Source organism: Natrix helvetica, assembly GCF_964273705.1.
Source record: "Natrix helvetica genome assembly, chromosome: 2".
NCBI lineage: Eukaryota > Metazoa > Chordata > Lepidosauria > Squamata > Natricidae > Natrix > Natrix helvetica.
Genome location: NC_138552.1, coordinates 160,985,428 through 161,010,184, shown reverse-complemented (window position 1 = coordinate 161,010,184; position 24,757 = coordinate 160,985,428). Strand labels below are relative to the sequence as shown.

Sequence of the window (24,757 nt, the reverse complement as noted above, 5' to 3'; positions counted from 1 at the left end):
TTCCGTCTTAAATTTTTTAAAAAACTTTTCTTATAAACAAAATAACGCCGATATAACAAGAGTAGCCAAACCAGAAGTAAAGGAGAAAAGAATCTTCAGGTCAATTAAGATTTAAGTGTATTCCAAGCCCCCCACAAAGTCCAAAATTAAAAGCATAAAAAGTGCAATAAGCCAATCCACATTGTATTACGACGAGAGTCCAGCCTGGCTTCCAAAAGTAAAAAGGGAAGAAAAAGGAGCTTTAATTGGTAAACTGATATCCGCCGCTTTTCTCTCTAGTCAGCCTTATTTTAAATTAAGTTTCCAAATTCAGAGTGTTCTCTTTCCAATAGAAAAAAGGGTTTAAAAACTCTCACCAACACGACATGCTTCTCTCCTGCACTTACGTGTAGAGGCTGTCAGCAGCTTCAGCAGCCTTGAGGCTGTGCTTTTTGTCGCCAGCTAGAAGAGATTCTCTTGGATCAACCAGGGACTTTGTAATGTCCCTGAGATCAGCAAGACATACTCTTCCCTGTCACCGTCTCTTCGGGATGGTTTAGGTCCAGATGGACCGTCCAGCGGCAAAAGTGTTGACTGCGATCTCGGAGCCCCGAGGTCGCACGTCGTACCGTCGTGATGTCAGCGCCTTTCTCCTTCAGATCCATATTTCTTGTAGCATCATATCTAATATATCATTCACTGCAAATCATTTGGATTCTCAGCCCAAAACAGCATCATTCACATGCAAGAGTGTACACATGTATGTACCTTTAACCAACATTCTTCTAACATTGTTTCAAGCAGTTCTTATGAATGCACCAATAAGTACGTCAAACAACCAAAAGATCAAAGCATATCCTGTCTTACTCCCACTTTAATGTTGCATCATTTGCTAAGACTTCTCTTTAGTCTCATGCATGCCTTACTTCCATTATGTATCAACCAATACTCAGTAACCAATATTTAGCTGCACATTTATGTAAATATTGTATAATTCAAGAGTATTCACTTTATTTATACCTGCTTTAAAACAACAATTGCACAATAAATTTTCTCAGATTTATACATTGAAGAAGAACAGAAATATGATCAGTGTATAGTATAGTATAGTCTTTATTGTCATTGTACAAAATAATACAACGAAATTGGTACCACTGCCAGGAATAAAACCTTTCCTTTCCCAAATTTTTCTCATTGTCATCTCTTCCCTGAAACCAGGGGTGGGCTGCTGAGGGTTTGCAGGGATTCAGGAGAACCTCTACTAAGATTCTGTGCAGTTTGGAGAACCCCCAAATCCCACTCCTTGTTCGCCCCACTCACTCCACCCTGCCCCTCCCAGGAGTCCTCATGTGGCCCATTTTGGATGCAGGTACATCCATGGCACACACTGAGGCTTGGGGAGAGTGAAAAACGGGCCTACCAGAAGTTCGGAACCTGGGGAGGCTATTTTCGCCCTCCCGGAGGCTTGAAGAAAGCCTCCGGAGACAGGGGAGGGCAAAAATGCCCCACCCCACCATGGTGCAGGAGGCTGACTAGGCCACGCTCACCCAGCAACCGGGCAGAGAAACCCTTGCTAACATTTTTGAAGCCCACTCCTGCCTGAAACCATTTCAATCAGAATTGTATCAAACTCCCAGGCTCATTAAACAAATCAATTCTCTCGTAATCTCTGCATTTATGTGTTAGCTTGTAACATGTAAGTAATGGCATTCTTTCATTGTGAAGAACAGACACAGTTCTTACACACACTTTAAATGAATTGCATTGTCAATCTATAAGCAAACCACACCCATATTTTAACATTTCTCTAGGTAGACTAACTGTACCTGCAGCTGAATTCCCACAAGACTTATGATATGATTTTTCTGCAAGATTGTATACATTTTATTAGAAATAATGAATTATATTAAATTTATTTTCTATCTTGCAATTTATCAGGAGATCCAAAACTTGCAAAATATGTCTGGGAAACCCAAACTGACCTATTTCAATGGCAGAGGACTAATGGAATCTGTACGCTGGCTCTTAGCAGCAGCTGGAGTTGAGGTTTGTTTCTTCTATTTTTGTCAGCCCTGTAAGGTAGACCAGTCAAAGGAAGCAAAACCACACAGATCAAGATTACTTCATTCATTCTAACAGTGTCAGGGTTCAAAAACCAAGAAGGACGCATTGTGATTCCTCCAAGAAGATTTCTTTATTGTTTCTCACCCATAGACAGATTCTTGCCAAACTAAAGCACGCCAACATTCCCCCTAAAGCATTCACCCCTGCAACTATTGGGAGGGAGCCAGGTTAACCCTCTTTCTCTCACACAAACTATCTGAACTGAGTTATTGCTTGTTCGTGTGGAACCCACCTCTTCTCTACTAGGAATCTGAAGTACACCCCATTTCAAATAGGTATAGTAATTAAATTTGGCAAGTTTGTGTATGCTTCCTCTTCCCTCACTTCATCTTTGGGTGAACTAAAGCAAGGCCTCCGACTGAACTTAGTTCCTTGGAACAGGCTCAAGCCCTGATTATTCAGGGATGAAATGCTACCAGTTCGGGCAAATTGCTATTTCCGAAGCTCAGCTGTGATGGGTGATTTATATTAGCTAGAATCATCGGATTTCCTGCTTTCTAGCTAATCTAAATCACATGGCATAGCGGATTGCGACTCCCCCCCACTATTCTACTTACCTTTGCAGACTTGGAAGGTTTCAAAATGTTCCTTTTCTAGCGCTGGGTGGGGCATGCAAAGCATGCACTCAGTAGCAGACTTCAGAGAATTTCACTGCTGTGCTTATCTAACCTTTGCCTTGGTGGCAGCTCTTTCCCCACCCTTCAAAGCCATTTCCTCTCCCCTCTACAGTGTTAGAAGAAAAATGAAATTGGGGCCTCTTTTTGCCTTGAGAGTTTATCTAAAGATTTCTCAATTGACCAACTCACATGGAATCATTCTGGGGATGGGGTAAAGGGTTCAAGTATCCTGCCAGCACACATCCTTTTCTTTTCCCCCCCTCTTTTCCCCATAATAGCAAGTACCAACTCTAGGTCACAAAGATATGGCTGACTGAGAGTGAAGGTTCGTTCTCTGAACTTGTGGGTTGGTTTCTCAATGTTTCCTTACCAGGCTAGCTAACATCTTCAGCGGAGTTTATGGCTGACTCTAGGTGGGAATAAAAGGTTTCCTTTATCCTTTTGCTGCCCTCAAGTGGTCATTGTTAGTTTTGCAGCTTAGGTCTAGTAGCCCTACTCAAGGGTAGGCAGAGGCCAAATCTTTCCCCTGATTTGGGTCAGGGAGTGGAGTTTTGGAAGGAGTTAAGAAATGAAATGAGAGATTTAACTTTCCCCCGTTGAACCAACTTTTCTCATTTGAGGCCTCAAAGGTATTTTAAACCAGGTTTTCAAAATTCTGTAATAATAATAATAATAATAAATAAATATTTATTTCTTAGCCGCACCCTCTCCCGAAGGACTCGGGGCGGCGTACAATGAAACATATGAAATAAATATGTGGACAAAACAAACATATAACAGAGACATATACCGAGACATACACAAGGAGGAGGTCAGCTGATAAATAAAACAATTAAAATACAGTATTTAAAAACCCCTAGATAATTAAATATAATTAAAATACCCAATAAAAACCCGTCAGGAGCGATATGGTTAGATCAAAGTTGAGCCAGGCCAGCTGCTTGGAATAGGTGGGTCTTAAGCTTAATACGAAAGGAGCGTACTATGTAATACAAAGTTAAAACAGTTTTTTCCTCTCTTTTTCCAGTTCGAAGAAGTATTTTTGGAAACAAGAGAACAATATTTGAAATTAGTCAAAGGTAAATGCAGCAATTTTTCTTTAGCTATTATCATTGAAATACATTTGGTAAGTGACTTAGGGGACTTACACTTGAATGAGATCTGGGTGACTACAGAAGTGGGAGTGGGTGGGTCAAAAAAGTTCAAGATGAAAGCTACACAATTTAAGCTGTACTTATATTTTACATACATTTTAGAGTGGGGGAGCGTTGATCAATCATCCATCCATCCACTCATTCAAAACATTTAAATAGTTGCCCATCTTCCAACAAATTATGGGTGGCTCCCAGTTAAAAGTTAAAACAACATATGAAGTTATATTGAAACTATAAAACTAAACAGATTAAAGCATACAAACATTAAATACAACAAAGACTTGGTGCCAATTTCTAGTGTGCAGTTATTCAATCTTCTCCAAGCCATTGAGGAGTGATTGGGGTGTAGATTGCACCACTGAATTGTATCACCATATTTTTGAACAATTATTTTGTTTGGGCATGATTTCGAAAAGGAAATTTATAAGGTAGCCTTAAGACCCTGATCACTTAAGAATTTTAAGTTAAACTTCTTCTAGAGAAATATGAGAATCTGATGCTGAAGTTGTTAGCAATACATAAAATCCGTCTGCAGTCCAGACCAGGGGTCGGCAAACTTAAACACTCAGAGAGCCATTTGGACCCATTTCCCACAGAAAAGAAAACACCGGTTCGTTTTGACTGCTCCGGAGGCTTCAGGGAAGCGTCCTGAAGGTCTCTGAAGCCTTCGGAGCGCTCAAAACGATCCTCCGAGCAAACCGGATGTCACTCCTGGTTTGCTCGGAGGTTCATTTTGACTGCTCCAGAGGCTTCAGGGAAGCCTCCTGAAGGTCCCTGAAGCCTCCAGAGTGCTTCCGGGGGGGCGGGTTTTTTCGCCCTCTCCAGGCTCCTATAAAGCCTCTAGAGCCTGGGGAGGGTGAAAAAAGCATGCAAAAAAATGGGAGGTTGCGCCTGTAGTGTGCGCATGCGCACTGGGGGGGTTCGTGCATTGCGTTATGGGTGCGGCACGCCTGCACATGATCCCCCTGCGCTCCCCCCACTTATGGCACACGAGCCAAAAAAGGTTCGCCATCGCTGCCATAGACTCTTCTCCCAGCGCACTGTGCTTCTCTCCCCCCCCCCACCAGAAGCTCCTTTCAAAATTGTGGCGGCGACCAGTGACAGAGCTGCAGCAGAGGGAGGAAAGAGCCACTTGCGGCTCCAGAGCTGCAGTTTGCTGACCCCTGGTGTACACCAGTTTTGGCTAACCCTTTTGTCCTCACATGCCGAAAGTGTGTGTGCGCACGCGTGACAGCATGTGTATGTATGCCCACATCCATAATGCAATCCGTGCATAAACCCTGTATGCCCCTCCCCATGCACATGAATGTGTGATCCCCCCTGTGCCCTTGTGCATGTGTGCTGACACCCCCCCCCCCCATGCCCGTTTTGAGCCTAGCAGGCCTCCCTGAAACCTCCTGGGACCAAAAACGGGCTGTGGGAACAAGTGCCCACATGCACACACGTGTCCTGCATGCGCAGCAGAGACCCGAAAATCAGCTGGCTGATGGGAGGCACACCCGCATGCGTGGTGGAGCTGAGCTGGGGCGATGGCTCATGTGCCCACAGAGAGGGCTCTGTGTGCCACCTGTGGCACACGTGCCTTAGGTTTTCCATCATGGGTCTAGACTGATGGTGCGTTACATGTGCTCTGCATACTTTTCTGGAGATTTCCTGTACTTGTCTTCCCTTTTGCTGCTTTCTATGTGGAGCTACAGGTAGACCTCGACTTATGACAACAATTGAGCCCAAAATTTCTGCTGTTAAGTGAGACATTTGTTAAGTGAGTTTTGCCCCATTTTACAAGCTTTCTTGACACAGTTGTTAAGCGATTCATTGCAGTCGATAAGTGAGTGACCCGGTTGTTAAGGGAATCTGCCTCCCCCATTGACTTTTGCTTGTCAGAAGTTTGCAAAAAGTGATCACGTGACCGAGGGACACAGCAACAGTCATCAATTTGAACCAGCTGTCAAGCATCTGATCACGAGGATGCTGGAAAGGTTGTGACTGTGAAAAACGATGATGAGTCACATGTTTTAGTTCCGATGTAAAATGATTCAGGAAATCATTGCTGCTCTCCTCTCTCAGTCCTCCCATGAGAAAAGCCATCTCCAACAGGCACTAGAGAATGTAGTGTTTGTTCAGTGTGTCACCTGTGGTCTACATGAAAGAGAAGTCATTTGCGTTCTTCCTCATCATCGTCATCATCATCTTAGCCATTATCTATCTATTGCAGGATGGTGGTCTCTTCCGCATGTTTCCAACCAATATGTTCTGAGCTTTCTTTTGCAAATTGGGCCAATAAAACTTGCTGATGTTAAGAAGATATAGAACCCAGGCGAGGCACTGTTAAATGGAAAGGGGGGGGGGAGAAGGGGAAAACAGAAAAGAAAATATTAAATATATAAGTATACAGCCAAAAGCGAGTTATAAAGTGGAGGAAAATATAGCTAGGATAGATTAGCGAAGGTAAGGGAATAAGAAATGATATCAAATTATATTTGGGTCTGCGGAAATACCACCCCAAGGAAATATAAACTGAGGCCGGAAAGAGATACCTACAATAATAGAAAAGAAAGAGAAAGGAGGAGAACATGAAAGGAAGATGGGGGAAAGAAGAAAGAGGCAAGGAGAGGAGGATGGAAGGGAGAGGAAGAGAAGGAGAGAGGGTAGGAAGGGGAAGAGGAAGAGTGGGAGAAAGGCAAGGGAAGAAGGAAGGGAAAGGAGAGGAAGAAGGAAGAAAGTAGAGAAGGGAGAGAGGGAGAAAAGAAAGGGAAAATGAGGTGGTGTTACAACAGGAAGAAGGAGTGGTAAATAAAGCAACCCAAGTTGTATATTATAATCCATTAAATGAAATAATAAATGTATAAGAATGATAAATGTATAGAGGAATAACAACTATGTGAATGTATACTTAAAATGCTATGTAAGAGAATAAAAAAATATTAAAAAATCTCAAAGAAAAACTTGCTGATGTTGTTGTTTCATCTTGCGTTAGGTCTCTTTCGTGGATGCTTTTTATCAAATGGGATCCATTCTATGACTGCCTTGGCCCTCTGCCATCAGTTCTTCTTGCTATGTGAGCAGCCCAGTTCCATTTCAATTATTTTACTCTTTTGATATATATTTTCGTTTGTTCTCTAATCCATGTGCAGATCTTTTCTATCTTGTCCTGTGATGCCCAGCATGCATCTTTCCATGACTCTCATGTGCCACTCTTAGCTTTTGTATCGATGGTGAGGTTAGTGTCCATGTTTTGCCAGCCTGTAGGAGAGGAGGTAGTACATTTGCAGTCACAGATTGTATAATGTGCGGCCTGCTGCAACCTGCATTCTGCTGTGTTTGGCTTTGTGAGCCCCATCCTGAGGCAGAAGGATGAAGTTGCCCCAGGAAAGCAGGTCTTGGGAACTGGCAGCAAAGGATTGGCAGAAAAAGTGTTGACTTTCAAAGGTAGCCTCTAGCCATGGCATGTAGCGGAGAAATCTGTGCCAAGGGTGCAATTTGCTATGTATGTGGAGCAGGTGGAGCTTTCGTTTCACTCACCTGCTAAAACCAACAAGGAAGTTGTCTCATCATGTCCAAACATCAGATAATGCGGCAGAAGATAATATTTGGCTCAGGCTTGAGATGTGGAATTCTTGGGGCTCTCTGAGAACTCCACTCCACCCTGCCAGATAATGGTTTTGTGGGTACTGCATCCTGCTTTTATAACAAATTGTAAAAGCTTTCCTCTTTTCTATCCAGTTGTTCAGAAAGAAATGTGAATTGGTGATAAAGGGCAAATATACATCAGTTCAGCGTTTCTTTACAATAAACAAGGATAAGTGGGGCATGGGCGTGGCACTTTACTGGTAAATAGGTCGAAAATCTTTTACCTGTAGAAATTTGAATATGAGTGAAATTTGAGAAATAGGTGAGCAGATGATCTGTGCAAAAGATCTGTTGTAAAGGGTGGAGCACAAGGCTGACCATTATATTATCTATATCTATATATCTATACCTATACCTATACCTATATCTCCGTACCCATGCCCATGCCCATCCATCCATCTATCTATTTATCTCTGTCTCTAATCTCAGGGACGCAGTGGCTCAGTGGCTGGAACGCTGAGCTTGTCGATCAGAAAGATCAGCAATTCAGCGGTTTAAATCCCTAGTGCTGCATAACAGAGTGGGCTCCCATTACTTGTCCCAGCTTCTGCCAACCTAGCAGTTCAAAAGCATGTAAAAATGCAAGTAGAAAAATAGGAACCACCCTGGGTGGGACGGTAACAGCATTCCGTTCACCTTTGGCATTTAGTCATGCTGGCCACATGACTACGGAGACATCTTCGGCCAGCGCTAGCTCTTCAGCTTTGAAACGGAGATGAACACGGCCCCTAGAGTCAAGAATGACTAGCAAATATGTGAAAGGAGAACCTTACACACACACACACACACACACTTAGACAACCATATATATAATGGCTCTCTAATCTCTCCTCAAAAAGCTCTGATGTTGGAGCACCCACAACTTCTGGAGGCAAGCTATTCTACTGATTAATTGTTCTGTCAGGAAATTTCTCCTTAGTTTCTATCTATTGCTTCTTGTTCCTACCCACCATGCTTTGGAAAATAGGTTGACATTCACTTCTCTGTGACAGTCCCTCAAATATTGGAAGATTGCTGTATGTCACCCCTAGTTCTTCTCTTCATTACACTACTCAAACCCAGTTCCTGCAACCGTTCATCATATGATTGGCTCATCCCACTTGCTCCAGCAAAAAAAGTCTACTTTTGATCCTGTCTGCCAAACAATTTTGGTTAGTTGAAGAGAAGAGCCTTTTGTGGGTCGAAGAGAAGAGTCTTTTGCTGTGACCCCACCTTTGGGATATTCTCCCGCTGGAGGTGAGGTCAGGAGCCATACATCTGGCCTTCCTGAAGAGCTGGAAACATGGGTCCCAATAGAGGGGCTTTATCCTGGAATTGGCTGACGGGGTAGAGATGAGACCCCCACCCCCATATCTCCTGTCCCTCTTGGTTTTCAGTCTTTATTTAATCTTTCTTAATTTTAATAATTTTGTATTATGTTTTTAACCTTTTTATCATATTGTAGCTGCCCAGAATTGGTGGAACAGTGAAATGGGTGCCATATACATTGTATAAATAAATCAATAAATAAAAGATCTATAAATATGATGGAACTGTGAAGATGTGGAAAGGACTAATACCAGATACTCTTCTTCTGAACTTGGCAGAGTTTACTTTTAAATCTGTAGCAACATTTGGGATGCAGCTTTTGTTTCATTTTGCATAAAGAACTATTAAGAGCCATGGTGGCTCAGTGGTTAGAGTGCAGTATTGCAGGCTACTTCTGCTGCCTGCCGGCTGCCTGCAATTTGGCAGTTTGAGTTTCATCAGGCTCAAGATTGATTCAGTCTTCCATTCTTCCAAGGTGGGTAAAATGAGGACCCAGATTGTTGGGGGCATTATGCTGACTCTGTAAACTGCTTAGAGAAGGCTGTAAAGCGCTGTAAAATGGTATATAAGTCTAAGTGCTATTGCTATTGCTATATGTGTTAGTTATTTAAATTTAGTCTGAAAGGTAGCTCATGTGCTAGGATCCATCTAGTGCCGGGATGGCGAACCTATGGCATGCGTGCCACAGGTGGCATGCAGAGCCATTTGTCAGGGCATGTGAGGTGACTTCCGGTTTGCTCTTAGGGCTGTTTTTAGTCCTCCGAAGGCTTCAGGGAAGCCTCTTGAAGGTCCCTGAAGCCTGCAGAGGACTTAAACCGACCCTACAACAAACCGGAAGTCCGTTCCCGAACTTCCTGTTTGCCCATAGGGCCGATCTTTTGTGCTCCAGAGGCTTCAGGGAAGCTCCTGAAGCCTCCGGAGGGCCTCCGGGAGGGAGGGGGAGGCTCTTTTTGCCCTCCCCAGGCTCCTATAAAGCCTCTGGAGCCCTGGGAGGGTGAAAAATGGCTTTAAAAAAGGCTGAACTCAGCTGGCCAGCGCGCGCATCCACTGGCCAGCTGACAGAGCAACGCCTCGCGTGCCCTGACAAATGGCTCCACGTGCCACCTGTGGCACGGGTGCCATAGGTTTGCCATCCCGGCTCTAGGCTACTACATCCTAGACCTAGTCAGTGATGCTGTGTTTTCCTTTCTTTCCTTTTCTCCCCTCTTCCTCCAGATGGATATCTGCTGTTTGATCAAGTCCCGCTGGTGGAGATGGATGGGCTAAAGCTGGTCCCGTCCAAGGCTATTCTCAATTACATTGCAGGGAAATATAATCTGCTTGGGAAGGATCTGAAAGAACGAGCACAGTACAGTATTGCAATTCATCATCTTAGACCGGGTCCAAAATCTTTTCCCTAATATTACCGCATTCCCACATGCTCACCAATGTGCATTGGCTATGAATGAGAAACAATTCTCACAGGCCAAGAAGAAAAAGGTTTTAGATCATTTATTTATGGCATGGTATATAAAATAGTGGGGGTCGATCAGAAAGGTCGGCAGTTCGCCAGTTGGAATCCCTAGTCCCACGTGCCACGTAATGGATTGAGCTCCCGTTACTTGTCCCAGTTTCTGCCAACCTAGCAGTTCGAAAGCATGTAAAAATGCAAGTAGAAAAATAGGAACCACCTTTAATGGGAGGGTAACAGTGTTCCGTGCGCCTTCAGCATTTAGTCATGCCGGCCACATGACCACGGGGACGTCTTTGGACAGCACTGGCTCTTCGGCTTTGAAACAGAGATGAGCACTGCCCCCTAGATTCAGGAACAACTAGCACATATGTGCGAGGGGAACCTTTCCCTTTATAAAATAGTCCTGGAGCCTCCAGTAAATGTTTTGCCAGTCCCATGTCACCCATTAACATTCTACTGGCATGTTCTCCTGATTTTTGCATCTAGTTGTGAGAAGTTAAATGAAGCAGCGTTATTGGGCTTGTTGAGAGAGAGCATTGAAAGGTTATAGTATCTTTGTAATAATTGTCCAATTTCCACTCCCTCCCCTCAAACTACCTCTTTGCATTTTGGAACCTATTAGACTTTCTATTAATGGCAGTCATTTCCAGGGAAATAATTTGAGTTGTTCCCACTCCTATCCCTTAAGGGCATCCCATTAGATGTATTTATTTATTTCAAATTAATTATATACCTTTTGTTATATATGATTTTATTTATTCTACCAGCATGCTTTTTATTATTTATTCGTTTTTCTAGCAAATTAAAAAAAAAAAAACTTCATGAATTATACAGCCAATTAAGTGTTCATAGTAAACACAATTTAAATCCGAATGGTAAACAATATAGAATCATAATAATAACTAAATAAATCACACAGCCAAAATGCAAGACATAAATAGCCAGAGCAATAGCTGAAAAACAGCACTGCCTAGTATTAGCAGAAGTCTCTCCTGGGAAGAATGTGCCAGATGGACCACTATCTATCTATCTTTCTTTCTTTCTTTCTTTCTTTCTTTCTTTCTTTCTTTCTTTCTTTCTTTCTTTCTATCTATCTATCTATCTATCTATCTATCTATATCTCTCTATCTACTATCTATCTATCTATCTATCTATCGATCTATCTATCTATCTATCTATCTATCTATCTATCTATCTATCATCTATCTGAATTATGCAGGGTATCATGAGTTAAACTAGATTTTGAATTGCATGTGGAAATCTAATGACAACAATGGAGATACCAAATCACAGGTATAATCAGCTCTTGGTGAATAATGTTGGCCAGTAATCAGACTATGGCCTTTTGTACAAACTACAGTTGATGTGTGATTTTTCAGAGCAGCCCCACATGCAATGAATTGCAATGGTCTAGTTGGAAAATAATGAGTTGCCATTGCAAATTTGTTGAGATTCAGGGTAGGGCTATAACTGACGTACCAGCCAATGAATCCAAGACAAGTGTTAAATCCCACCTCACATTTCATGGACACCTCCCCTTCACTCCCTCCCTCCTTCCCTCCCTCTCCATAAAAAGATGCATTTTGAAAAACTAGTAGGTTAAATGCAAAGTTTAACATTATGTGTAATTTGGCTTTCCACCTAAAGCCGTTTGTACAGCATGCTTTTTTAAAAAAATGTCACATTTGACTTCTTGCATAATTTGGCTGTCTCCTATCCATGATTGGAGCCAATGACTTGAAAAAAACAACTATTTGCAGAAAAAGGCCATTACCTTTGACCTCTCACAGAGGAGCTCAGCTTTTCAAAAGAGAGCTTCTGAACCAATTAGCTTCCATGGTGAAAGAGCAATTTACTATTCTGGACTGCAATCCAGTGGCCTGACTGACTTAACAAAAGAAAGATAAAAATCAATTTTAGATCATCTGTAATTTTATTTGCAATACAGCCCTTCTATCCTTCCTTGCAGAATATAATGCATATTTCCTTCCTTCTTTGGTACAAACACGTTCCATAATCACATTCAAGGACTTGTTCCGAAATCCTCGTTTTAGTCTGCCAAGATCAATATTGGCTTTGCCTGTATGGTCCTGTCCCGTCAATCCTGCTGACAATCCATGACTCAGGTTTTTTGTGTAGAAATGGGACCAAGGGTAAAGATACCAGCTCTGCACACAACCAGAAAAGTAACTGAGTCAAGGTGGAACTGGAATGGTCTGGTTTTGCAGCTTTTCTACAAACAAATGAAATAATTGCTGAAGGAGACAGAATTCACAGTTAATTCCTTTGCTCCTAGTTTAATGAAAAGAAGGACTAGGGTGACATGTTAGCAGTGTTCCAATATCTAAAGGGCTGCCAGAAAGAAGAGGGGTCCAGCCTGTTCTCCAAAGCATCTGAAGATAGAAGAAGAATTAATGGATCGAAACTAATCAAGGAGAAAACCAGCCTAGAACTAAGGATGAATTTCCTGACAGTTAGAACAATTAATCAGTGGAATGACTTGCCTCCCAAAGTTGTGGCTCCTCCATCATTGGATATTTTTAAGAAAAGATTGGACCACCATTTGTATTAAATGGTATAAAGTTTCCTACCTGAGCTGGGGGTTGGACTAGAAGACCTCAAAGGTCCCTTCCAACTTTGGTATTCTGGTATTCTCTAACTGCTATTATAAATTGCTTGTCTTTTAATTCCAAACGCAAAAGCAATTTTTCTTTTCTACAAACATATGCTTGATTTTTTAAAAAATAATTTCAAAATTGTAATATTTAAAGTCCAAATATTTAAAGTATTTGAATCCTCTGTAGCCAAAACCTAAGCTTGCCTTTGGCTGTTTATTTTAAGTTATTGAAAATTATAAAAGTAAATCTTCATATTTCTCAAATTGAAGATTAAGAGCATCCATTCTCCCAGGGTTTTCAATTATGTCATTCTGAAGATGATTAACCTTTTAAATCCATTAATAGGCAGTTTCCTAAAATAGTTAGCAAGGAAAGTGGACAAATCTAAGTATTCTTTAAAGTGTCCAATTTGTAACTGGAGCAAAATAGTAAATTACCCTATCTCCTGGTCCCCGGTCCCCCCCCCCCCACAAGCTTGCTGTCATAAGGTCTCCTTGTAAAGAAAAGGAATGACCATAAGATAAACAGTTTGGGTTATCTCACATCATTCTCTTTAATCCAGAGATCAAAGATTGCTGATCTGCTTTGGATTCCTTGTACCAAGTTGCAGTTGTCAGCTCTGCCTGTGAAGTTGTCTTCAGTCAGCCCTCTCTCCCCATAAGACCCCATTCTGCAGTTTTAAAAGGCTGGGAACCCACAACTTGTGCAAAAAAAATTGTGCTAGCCATCTTTTCCCTCTTTTGTCTAATAGCCATACAGCAATTCACTGTTTTTGTGTTACTCCATGGGAACAGAGGAGAACAAGGGAAGCAAATATGTATGCAGGTCAATAGAGCTATCTTCAGTTTCCAAGTAAAGTGGATCATAGTGCCCATCATTCCAAGCCAACACCTTTTGAAGGAATCAGGCACTTGCAGAGAGTGGTTCTATTTTATAGACCCTGTCCTTGATACAATTGCTTTTCCTGGGCAATTGTTTTCTAAAATTTCTCCTACAGTCCCTGTTGCCAGTGGAGTTGACATCTCTAAGCTCTTCAACAGTGAAATATGTAAGCAAGGGCAAAAGAAGAAGTCCCTTTTTAGTGCACATTTGAGTCCATCTTCACAAAGACTAAGGTTTCACTCCGTGCACAGCCTACCATGTTGCCCTGAATTAGCTTGGGTCAGAGGACAGTGTCTCTGTTTTTCCAGTCTCAGAGGAGAAAAAGAACAATGGCATATTTAAGAAAGCCATCAAACAGAGCATTTGGCAACTGTAGTGCAGAAAATGGCCCCAGACAATGACCCTTCTCAGGAAAATAGGCATTTCACATGTGACTAATGAAGCTGGGGAATCAGCTCAGAGATGGTATTCAGCAGGTTCTGACCAATTCTGGAATACCAGTAGCGGAAATTTTGAGTAGTTCGGAGAACTGGTAAATACCACCTCTGACTGGCCCCGCCCTCATCTATTCTCTGCCTCCCGAGTCCCAGCTGATTGGGAGGGAATGGAGATTTTGCAGTATCCTTCTCCTGCCATGCCTACCAAGTCACACCCACAAACCGGTAGTAAAAAAAGTTTGAATCCCACCACTGGATCAACTGCTATAGCCAAGGCAAGATTTCTGCAGCAAGCCAAGATGACATCAAAACAATATTCCTGGTGACATTGTGACACAAATCTTCCCGTCAGGTATTTCAGAGTCCCAATGTCTGACACAAGTACGTAAACAATAGTAAGCTATGTAAGTTAAATTTAATGCTTGTTGAAGTGTGACGTAACATTTCTCCTGTCTATCTTCATAGAATTGACATGTACGCGGAAGGGACCATGGACCTGATGGGCCTTGTTTTGTACTACCCTTTTTCTTCACCCAAGGAAAAGGAGGAGCAACTTGCTGCGTTTATCGAAAAGGCCGAGACCAGGTACCTCCCAGTCTATGAAAAGGTAGGCCCATACTTAACATTTCTTCTAGCAGTTACCCCTTCATTTAGGGGCAAATGGCATTGGATTCAGAGCATTCATGCATGCACAGAAGGCAGATTTTTAGGCATTTGTCTTTAAAATATAAGACTGTTTTTATCTTTCTCCCTTTGAAATTTAAGCCACGTTCACGCAGTACCCTGGGTAGTTACGTATTTTGCTTGGGTTTAGCTTTAGCTGTTATTTGAAGCAGCCAAATAAATTGTTCAACCATGTATTTTGTGAACCCAGCCTAAAATATGACAGGATGAAGTTCTCTCCTGATGTCGTAACTGGACAAAACCCTCCAATCAGTGCTTGCTATGATCTTGTCTTTGTCACCATCCGAAACGGTTCGTGTAGCAACCTGTGATAAACTCCAAATATTTTGGTATGCAGAACAATGCACTTCAGGACTGGGAAATTAGCCAAAAATGGCCAAATAGACTAGGATTGGTTGTTTGTTTTTTCAAACTCGCTGCTTGGAAATACTACATTAACTGATGAAAATTGGTTGGGGCTTTTACCATTCAGCTACTGTATTAAGTAATTTGAGAAATGGATTTAGCCACCAAGTAATTACCTAATTTACGGGACAGACTTCTGACCTTACTTCCTTGAGTAAGGAAAACCTTCTAATGTTTTAATTGTTAAATAAACTGACCTATAGTTTCTTGGATTCCTCCTTGAAGTGGAAGAGTATAAGAAACAGTATATATAAAATAATGCTTGCTAATGCTTTCAAGTGGATATCCTTGAGCTTTGTGTTATTTTGTTTAGTTATATTGTGTTTTCTGAACTTTGAGAATAGATCCTTAATTTAAAAATCAATTTGTATTTTTGTCAGATCATCAGCGTAAAGCTTTTTAAAATCTTTCCAGAGAATTGTTTATTTTTAATTTGGCAAACAAGGCTATACTTCAATCACCAGTTACTCCGCTTGCCCAGAAACAACTTTTTGTCCCACCTACCGAAACATAAATTCCAGCTGAGGTCCAAATAGTCCCTATTACCTCAGAACTTAAAACTGAAATAAATAATTAATCTGATTTCTTAGGAATTTCCACTTCTTCCTTCTATTGCTCTTGTTCAGTGGCCTCTCTGGTCCGCTTCCTGGTTTGAACAAATTATGTGTTTAAATTACATTATGGATAGGAACCACTGAAAAGTGACCTTTGGAGAAGGTATAGTGACAGTGAAAATGGAGTCAATAACCATGACAGAGGTCAAGAAACTAGTGAGTAGGCCAGTTCCTCGGAACCTCTCTGGATAAGGAGAGAATGGGAAATGGCCCACATATACTCTGGATGGTGAGGAGACTGTAGATCAGTGATTTTCCATGGGTTTAAGCATGGGGAGATGATGAGATCAGCCAAAGTGGAACCTTTTAAAGAACACTTAAGTTTGCAAGCCTCACTTTTTAATCACTTTTGGAAATTGACTATTAACCATCTTAAAGTTATTAGAGACTTTTTGCTGACAACTGGATTGAAAAGTTGATGTGTTATGGATTTGCTTATAGATAAGAGATGAGATATGTGATAAAGAAGTATCTGTAACCTTGGGGGACGAAGAATAACTAAATGTGTCTATACATGGGATGAAGGCAGTGGTGTGATTCAGCCAGTTCACACCACTCTGGGAGAACCGGTTGTTAACTTTCTGAACAGTTTGGTGAACTGGTTGTTGGAAGAAATCATTGGGGCAGAGAACTGGTTGTTAAATTATTTGAATCCCACCACTGGATGAAGGTTGTTCTTCACATCTTTATATATTTCTTATTCTTTATTATATTTTTTTTTCTTTTTTTGCACTTTTTATTATTTTTTCTCTTTTCTTTCTTTTTTATAATTAAGTTTTATTTGTATTCGTTTTTACGATTGTAATCAAAATTCTTAATGAAAATTATATTTAAAAAGAACTTCTGAAAAGCAGGATGGAATCAAGCCACTGGTTAAACTTTCAGAAATACAAGACTGTTTCTGATTATCAGCCTTATATGAACTGTTTATAATTGTGTTATATTTCCTCTTCGTTTTTATAATACCCATGGCTTCATTGCTTTCCTAATTGATTTTGAGTTCTGCCCCAGAATTTAAATAAATGTGGCAATATATTCAAGAGGTTTTCTTTATTCTTCTTTGCTTCCAATTATTCTTCCATTTTTAGCATTTGATATGTATATATGCGTGATTTATTGTATAGAGAAACTATTCTCTTTAGTCCCTATTGAATAAGTATGCTTCTAGTAGGTTATGTTATATTTCTTCTGAGGAGAGTAAATTAATAATCAAAAACTTTGGGCACAGTTCAGTTGATGTACCTTTTGGTTCAACTAAGTTTTTTTATATTTTATAGGCTCTGAAACATCATAACCAAGAATTCCTAGTTGGTAATCACCTCAGCTTGGCAGATATACAATTGCTTGAAGCAATTTTAATGTTGGAAGAGAGAAAAGCTGATATTCTTACACCATTCCCTCAACTAAAGGTAATCTAGTAGTGATTATCACACCAGCTTTTACTCGCATAATATAAATGAACATGCTGTTTCTGACTTACGCTGCCACTTAAGCCATAAAAGGGAGATAATAGGTACTGAAGTTTAGCAATGGGGATTTTTTTGGTCTCCATTTTGCCCACAGGAGGGAACTTTCTGGATGGTTCAAGAACTTGTGCCAGAAGACTCTGGAAGGTCTACTTGAACCATCTGTGACTGATTGAATGATTTATGTTTTTCCCCCCTAAAATTCTTCATATCACCAGTGGATTCACAGGGTTGTTTAGGAAGATAGAAGGGAAGGGCTTAATGTATCGCAACTTCCTTGGCTTTCTCCTGTGCACCTTGAAGATGGGAACAAGGTGCTTAAGTAAGCTTGTATCATCACATGTCTTTTAGATACAGTTCTCTTGCGACTACTGGTAATAGTGGCTGGAACAGATTTTTTGAAGGCAATAAATTATGTTTCTTTAATGTCTTTCTCAACCAAAGCATGGCACCATCTTTGATGGAGGCAATTCTACCTCCATTGAAAAAAGTCATTGCCAATCACAAAGTGGGAGCGTGTAAGGATGCATAATTATATAAATATAATGATGAGAATAGCTGGGAATTGTAACCAGGTCTACATCTCGGCCAAAATTAGGCTTGGGGGGGGGGGGGAGGTTTAAAAGCACAATGACTATATAGGCATATATTTTTCCCTCTCTTTTTTTAAAAAAGGAGGAAGGTATATGTTAAAGTTTAATATGTATATTGAAAAATAATTATAAACACCATCAACATAAAATGGAGCTTGCTCAGAAGCTGAAATACACCAAGTAAATGAGATGAAGAGTGTGAAGTAGAGGAGAGAGGTAAGGGAAGAAGAGAGGGATAGGAGAGAGGGTGGGGGGAAGAGGAGGAGAGAAAGAAGGAGTGGAAAGGGGAGAGAGGAGAAGGAGACAGGGAGGGGAAGTAGAGAAGAGAAGGGCGACAGAAGAAAGAAAGGAGGTAATGAGTGGGAGGAGAGAGGGAGAATAATAATAATAATAATAATAATAATAATAATAATAATAATAATAATAATAATAATAATTTTATTTGATTAGCCGCAACCCTCTCCCGAAGGACTCGGGGCGGCGTACAATCAAAACAGATAAAATACAGATAAAGACAAACATACATACATAAAGAACAAAGACATATACATGTGCATGGAGGAGGTAGACTCATAAGTGAAAGACAATTAAAAAACACAATTTAAAATCCCATTAAATAAAATTACTGAATTAAAAAACCCATCAGGAGCGTTATGAAGTTATGATTGAGCCAGGCCGGCTATTTGGAATAGGTGGGTCTTGAGCTTTACACGGAAGGAGCGGAGGTCAGTAGTGGTCCTAATATCCGGGGGGAGGTCATTCCACAGGGCTGGGCCCGCCACAGAGAAGGCTCTGCTCCTAGGCGCCGCCCCATGGCACTGTCTGGTGGACGGCACCATGAGAAGTCCCTCTCTGTGTGAGCGGATGGGTCGTAGGGATGTATGGGGCAGAATACGATCCCGCAGTTAACTAGGTCCTGAACCATGGAGCGCTTTAAAGATCGTAATCAAGACCTTGAAACGCACCCGATAGACCACAGGAAGCCAGTGCAGCTCGCGCAGGAGAGGTGTCACATGGGAGTACTTAATACTCCCCATAATCACCCGCGCGGCTGCATTCTGGACCAACTGCAGTCTCCGAGTGCATTTCAAGGGAAGCCCCATGTAGAGAGCGTTACAGTAGTCCAGGCGAGACGTCACCAGCGCATGGGTGACTGTGCGTAGGGCGTCCCGGTCCAATAGGGGGCGCAATTGGCGCACCAGGCGAACCTGGTGGAACGCCCCCCTGGCCACGGCTGTCACATGGTCATCCATGGACAGCCTGGCATCCAGGAGGACGCCCAAATTGCGCGCCCGCTCCACGGGGGCGAGTTGAATGCCCCCAATGGCCAGAGATGGGATTAACTGGTTGAACCGGGGGGCCGGAACCCACAGCCACTCCGTCTTGGAAGGGTTGAGCTTGAGTCGGTTGTCATCCATCCAGACCCGTACGGCTTCCACACACCAGGACATCACTTCGACGGCCTCGTTGGGGTGGTTCGGGGTGGAAATGTACAGCTGAGTATCATCAGCGTACAGATGATATCCCACCCCGAAACCACGGATGATCTCACCCAGCGGCTTCATGTATGTGTTGAACAGGAGTGGCGAGAGGACCGACCCCTGTGGCACCCCACAAGTAAGGGGGCTTAGGGTCGACCTCTGCTCCCCTGCCAACACACGTTGCGTCCGGCCAGAGAGGTAGGAGCCGAACCACCGCAAAACGGTGCCCCGGACCCCCAACCCCTCCAGTCGGTGCAACAGGATACCATGGTCGATGGTATCAAAAGCCGCCGAGAGGTCTAATAGGACCAGGATAGAGGAACAACCCCTATCTCTGGCCCTCCAGAGATCATCCACCAACGCGACCAAGGCCGTCTCTGTACTGTGCCCGGGGCGAAAGCTGGACTGGCGCGGGTCTAGATAATCATTCTCCTCCAGATGTCGTGGGAACTGAGAAGCCACCACACTCTCTACAACCTTCGCCAAAAAGGGAAGGTTGGAGACAGGACGATAATTGGCCAGCTCCGTAGGGTCCAGGGAAGGCTTCTTGAGCAAGGGTCTCACCACCGCCTCTTTCAAGGCGGCCGGAAGAGACCCCTCACCCAACGAAGCGTTCACTAGGCCCAGGAGCCAGTCGCGTGTAACCTCCCAGGATGCCAGTACAAGCCAGGAGGGACACGGGTCCAGTAATCATGTGGTAGGTCGCAGTCGTCCACGCAATCTGTCCAAATCCTCGATGACAACCAAGTCAAACTCCTCCCAAAAAGGTTTCTCAAGACTCGCCACTGGCGTCTCGACTGGGCCACTGAAGGGGACCCAATCCTTCCGGATTTGAGCGACTTTATCCTGCAGATATTTCCCAAATTCCTCTGCCCTACCCTGTAAAGGGGCCTCCCGCGGCCTCTGAAACAGAAGGGAGCGGGACACCCGAAACAGGGCGGCAGGGCGGTTCTCGGCGGATGCAATGAGAGTGGCACAATATTGACGTTTGGCTGTTCTCAATGCCACTAGGTACGTCCTTAAATGGGCTCGTACCTGTGCTCGGTCAAATTCGGATCGGGAGGATCTCCAACGACTCTCTAGGCATCTCTTGCGGCGCTTCATCACCCTTAGCTCCTCGGTAAACCAAGGAGCCAGGGTGGATCGTTGCCGCCGGAGAGGCCGCAAAGGCACCACCCGGTTCAAGGCCCCGGTAGTCGCATTATTCCACGCGGCCACCAGGTTCTCTACCCGAGGGCGGGTCAGGGCTGCAGGAGGTGGCCCAAGCTCCATCTGGAACCTATCTGGTTCCATCAGGCGCCTGGGGCGGAACCATCTAGTGTTTTCCGGTTCCGCCTCCCCGCAGCGAGGGGTAGCACCAGGGAAGTCAAGTCGGAGGAGTGAGTGATCTGACCATGACAGAGGAGTGATGGTTAAATTCACTCCTCCCAGATCACTCAACCACTGGCCAGAGACAAAAACAAGGTCCAAGGTGTGACCTCCCTCGTGTGTCGGGCCCTGAATCATTTGAGTCAGGTCCATGGCTATCATGGAAGCCATGAACTCCCGAACCCCCTCTGATGCTTCTCCCACCGATGGCAGGTTAAAATCCCCCATCACTAGAAGTTTGGGGGTCTCAACCGCCACCGATGCGATCAGCTCGAGGAGCTCAGGCAGGGTCGCTGATGTATGGCGGGGAGCCAGGTATACTATCAGCAGGCCCAACTGCCTCCCAGGGCCCCATTTCACAACAAGGGATTCACATCCGGACGTCTGTGGCACAGTGGACTCCCTCGGCTCTAAGTCCTCCCGGATAATCACTGCTACCCCACCGCCCCTTCCCCGGGCCCGGGGCTGGTGAAATGCTTGGTAACCTGGTGGGCACATTTCCACGAGGGGTAAACCTCCCTCGTGGCCCAACCAGGTTTCCGTTATTCCCGCGAGGTCCGGCTCCCCCTCCAAAATTAGATCATGAATGAGGGGGGCCTTATTGACAACGGACCTCGCATTGCATAACAACAGCCTCAGGCCCTGGGCCTGCAGATCCTGACCACCTAGAACGCGGGGGTTGGTACAAGCGACCGGGTGTAACCAGCACCCACGGTCTCCCAACCGACTGCGAGTTGTTAATCTGTCCTCGTATCTGCCCCTCCCTACGACTGTTGGAATCAAAGAGCCCTGTATAGGAATGATATCCTCTCCCCCCTCCTCCTCTCCGCTCCTTCTGCTCGTGACCCCACCTGGTGTCCTGGCTCTGTCATCGCTCCTGATCTGACCCACCCACCCCCCAACCCCTAAACCCCTAAAAGATTTTAAAAAACATTTAACTAAAAACCCCCTGAGCCTCCGTTTCTTCCAGAAGAATGTGATGGATAAGGTACAAATATGGTGTATGGAGAGCAGAAGATCCAATAATTGTTTTGGGGAGTTGATGGTAAGACGAATTGATGTAAACATTTAATAATACAATATGATGTTGGCTATTTAATAGTATACATGTGGTTATATGTTATGAAAATGAAAAAATAAAAAACTTTATATATAAAAAAAGAAAAAAACATTGCCAGACCCGTCCCTTTATTACTTTACTCTAAGGCAATTTTAAATTTGCCATTTCTGGCCAAGATGGCAGAATGAATAGTGGCCAAGCTCCAAGTCCTTCCAGATGTAACTGATATTTGTGATCCATTTTCAGGCTGGAACATGGTGTGGGAGGACAACAGGTTATTCTGAAAATCTGTTGAGGGAGCACAGTGCCTAATATTGCTTAGGTCTGATATCTTTGAATGGGATCCTTCCAAATTGCCTTGAGAAGCTGGAATCACACTTTAATCACAGATCCTCTCTTATCTCAGGGGCATTTTCAGATGATAATTTTGAGGAAGTAATCTACGTTCCACTCAGTAGCCTCTGATTTTTTTTCATCCCCTGGGCATTTTTATATCTATATGAATGAGTTGGGAATGATGACCAGTCTGCCAGGTTCTCTTGTGGGTGTTTGTTTGGCCTGGATTGTAGATTGGATGAGTCGAGTAGGCGAAAGCTGAATCCAAACAATGCAGTGTACATCAGTGGTGGGTTGCAGGCGGTACGCCCCAGTACGGGCATACAGGAGCCTGCCCGGAGCACTGGGTACCATTCTGGTACGGTGCTCCAGGGGGCTGACCCTCCCACCCGAGCTCCTTACCTGTCCTTTAAGCCTTTGGCGCTTCCGTGCACAAGCACGGCACGTACGGCGCCTGCGCGACACTCCGCCGAGCAGCTGAAGCGTCACGGAGGCTTGCGGAGGCGTCGCAGGCAGGTCTGACGCATGCGTGCTCTGCTCCCATCCATATGGGTGACGCCGGGCGTACCGCTTGGAATGGAATCCGGAACCCACCACTGGTGTACATGGATAGTTGAGGGAGTCAGTTCAAAGAGATGAGACCTTAGTTGAAAGCCTGCTGGGTTTCTTTTCCTTACAAGGAGCAGTCATGCAATCTGGGCATTGTTCTTGGACATTGTGCTTTCCTTCAGTACATAGGTCAACACTGTCAGGGGAAGATTTATTTCACCCTGAACTAGATGAGGTCTTAGATCGGGGCTGTTTCTAACAGGCATATTCTTTAAGGTGCGAAGAAAAAGGAATAGACTTTCTGGAGAAACATATTCTAATTAATAAACAAACTTTTAATACAAAAATAATAAATGGAAGTAAAACAAAAACTAACTAATTGTTACATTTTGATAAAAGAGTTCCGTCTCCCAATTTTCCTGGCAGCCGGACAAAAATCAGAAGTAGCTCTGGAATGTGTGAAGCATGCGCAGTACATCACTGTCAGATAAGAACTTTTATGACCTGCGCAGTAACTCTTTTCCAGTTTAACTATTTAGTGTCAATTCAGTCAGTTCAGGCTAGCAAACAATTTTAACGCAGTGACAAACACAGTGGCAAGGAACCACATGATCTCAGGAACCATCATAAATACATGCCAGTTGCTAAGCATCCAAAGCTTGATCATGTGATCATAGGGATGCTACAATGGTCATAAGTGTGAAAAACAGTCGACTCGTAAGTCACTTTTTTCAGTGCTGTTGCAACTTTGAGCGGTCACTAAATGAACTATTATAAGTCGAGGACTACCTGTATGCTCCTTCCCTAGTTTGTTCAGAGAAAAGGCTCAAGGCTTCTTGTCCCAGGAATTTGCATTTCCTAGGTGTAAACAGAGGTATATATTTGATATACGTATTTATATTTGTACATGTTTTTGGACATTATTTTATTTACAGTTTTCTATTGTGTTCTGAGGTTTTACTATGTTTTATGATGGCTGGGTTTTATCAATGTGTTAGATTTATATTGTCAATCACTACGAGCTGTCTTGGCTAGTGAATGTGTGGGTTATAAATTCAATATGGTAAACATTGTTTATTTATTACTTTAGGCTTTCAAAGCAAGGATAAGCACTTATCCCACCATTAAGAAATTCCTAGAACCTGGAAGCCAAAGAAAACCCATTGCTGATGATGCGTATGTGGCTACTGAAGGTTCTTCAGTTGAAGTTCTCGTAACATCATGTCTGCTTGCCAGAGCATCAGATAATCAGACCCAGCACAAGCCAACAAGAATTCTATCTGGCAACAAGGGATGCACCCCAATTTTTGTAAGCTATCCCAAAAGGTTCCTTTTATTACTTAACCTCAGATCAGTGGTGGGTTCCTACCGGTTCGCACCGGATCGCGCGAACCGGTTGAAGACCGAACCCGGAAGTAACCGGACCCGGAAGTAACCGGGAACCGGCACCGGTCCTGTCACTTTATCCCCCTTGCCATCCCAACGGAGCTCGCTCGCTCCCCCGCCCGTCCGCACTAAGCTAGCTAGCCCAGCTAGCCGCTCATTGATTGGCTGGAGTTCAGCCAATCAGTGAGCGGGCTGGAGGCGACCCGTTTAAAAGCGGGTTGTCGTCCATTTCAAAACTCCCTTCTCTTCGCTGGGAGCTTGCTGCTTCCTTCAGGTAAGCAACTAAGCGCGAGGGGGGGCGGGAGGCTAGCTTCGGCGAGGAAAGGCCTCTAGGCCTTCCCTCGCTGAAGCGGCGGGCTGGCGTGGGCCGTGCGGGCGGTGGGCAGCTAGCTTCGCCCAGGAAAGGCCTCTGGGCCTTTCCGGGACGAAGCGCCGGGGTCGCGTGGAACGCGCGGCCGCCGGGAAGCTAGCTTCGCCCGGGAAAGGCCGCTGGGCCTTTCCGGGACGAAGCGCCGGCGTCGCGTGGAACGCGCGCCCGCCGGGAAGCTAGCTTCGCCCGGGAAAGGCCGCTGGGCCTTTCCGGGACGAAGCGCCGGCGTCGCATGGAACACGC

General features: G+C 43.8%; 2 protein-coding genes across 2 annotated transcripts in view; one reads left to right on the top strand and one right to left on the bottom strand.

Moving 5' to 3' along the window:
• The window catches only part of AGPAT5 (1-acylglycerol-3-phosphate O-acyltransferase 5), a 156,504-nt gene that overhangs the window by 37,217 nt on the left and 94,530 nt on the right, over positions 1-24,757 (bottom strand). The window lies entirely within an intron of this gene.
• LOC309385816 (glutathione S-transferase 3-like) lies at positions 1,922-24,204 on the top strand. Its single transcript, XM_081940549.1, has 6 exons — positions 1,922-2,025; positions 3,748-3,799; positions 10,028-10,160; positions 14,668-14,809; positions 17,183-17,314; positions 23,849-24,204. Exons 1-6 carry the CDS (start codon positions 1,939-1,941, stop codon positions 24,191-24,193), a joined length of 891 nt encoding a protein of 296 aa, XP_081796675.1. The 5' UTR covers positions 1,922-1,938; the 3' UTR covers positions 24,194-24,204.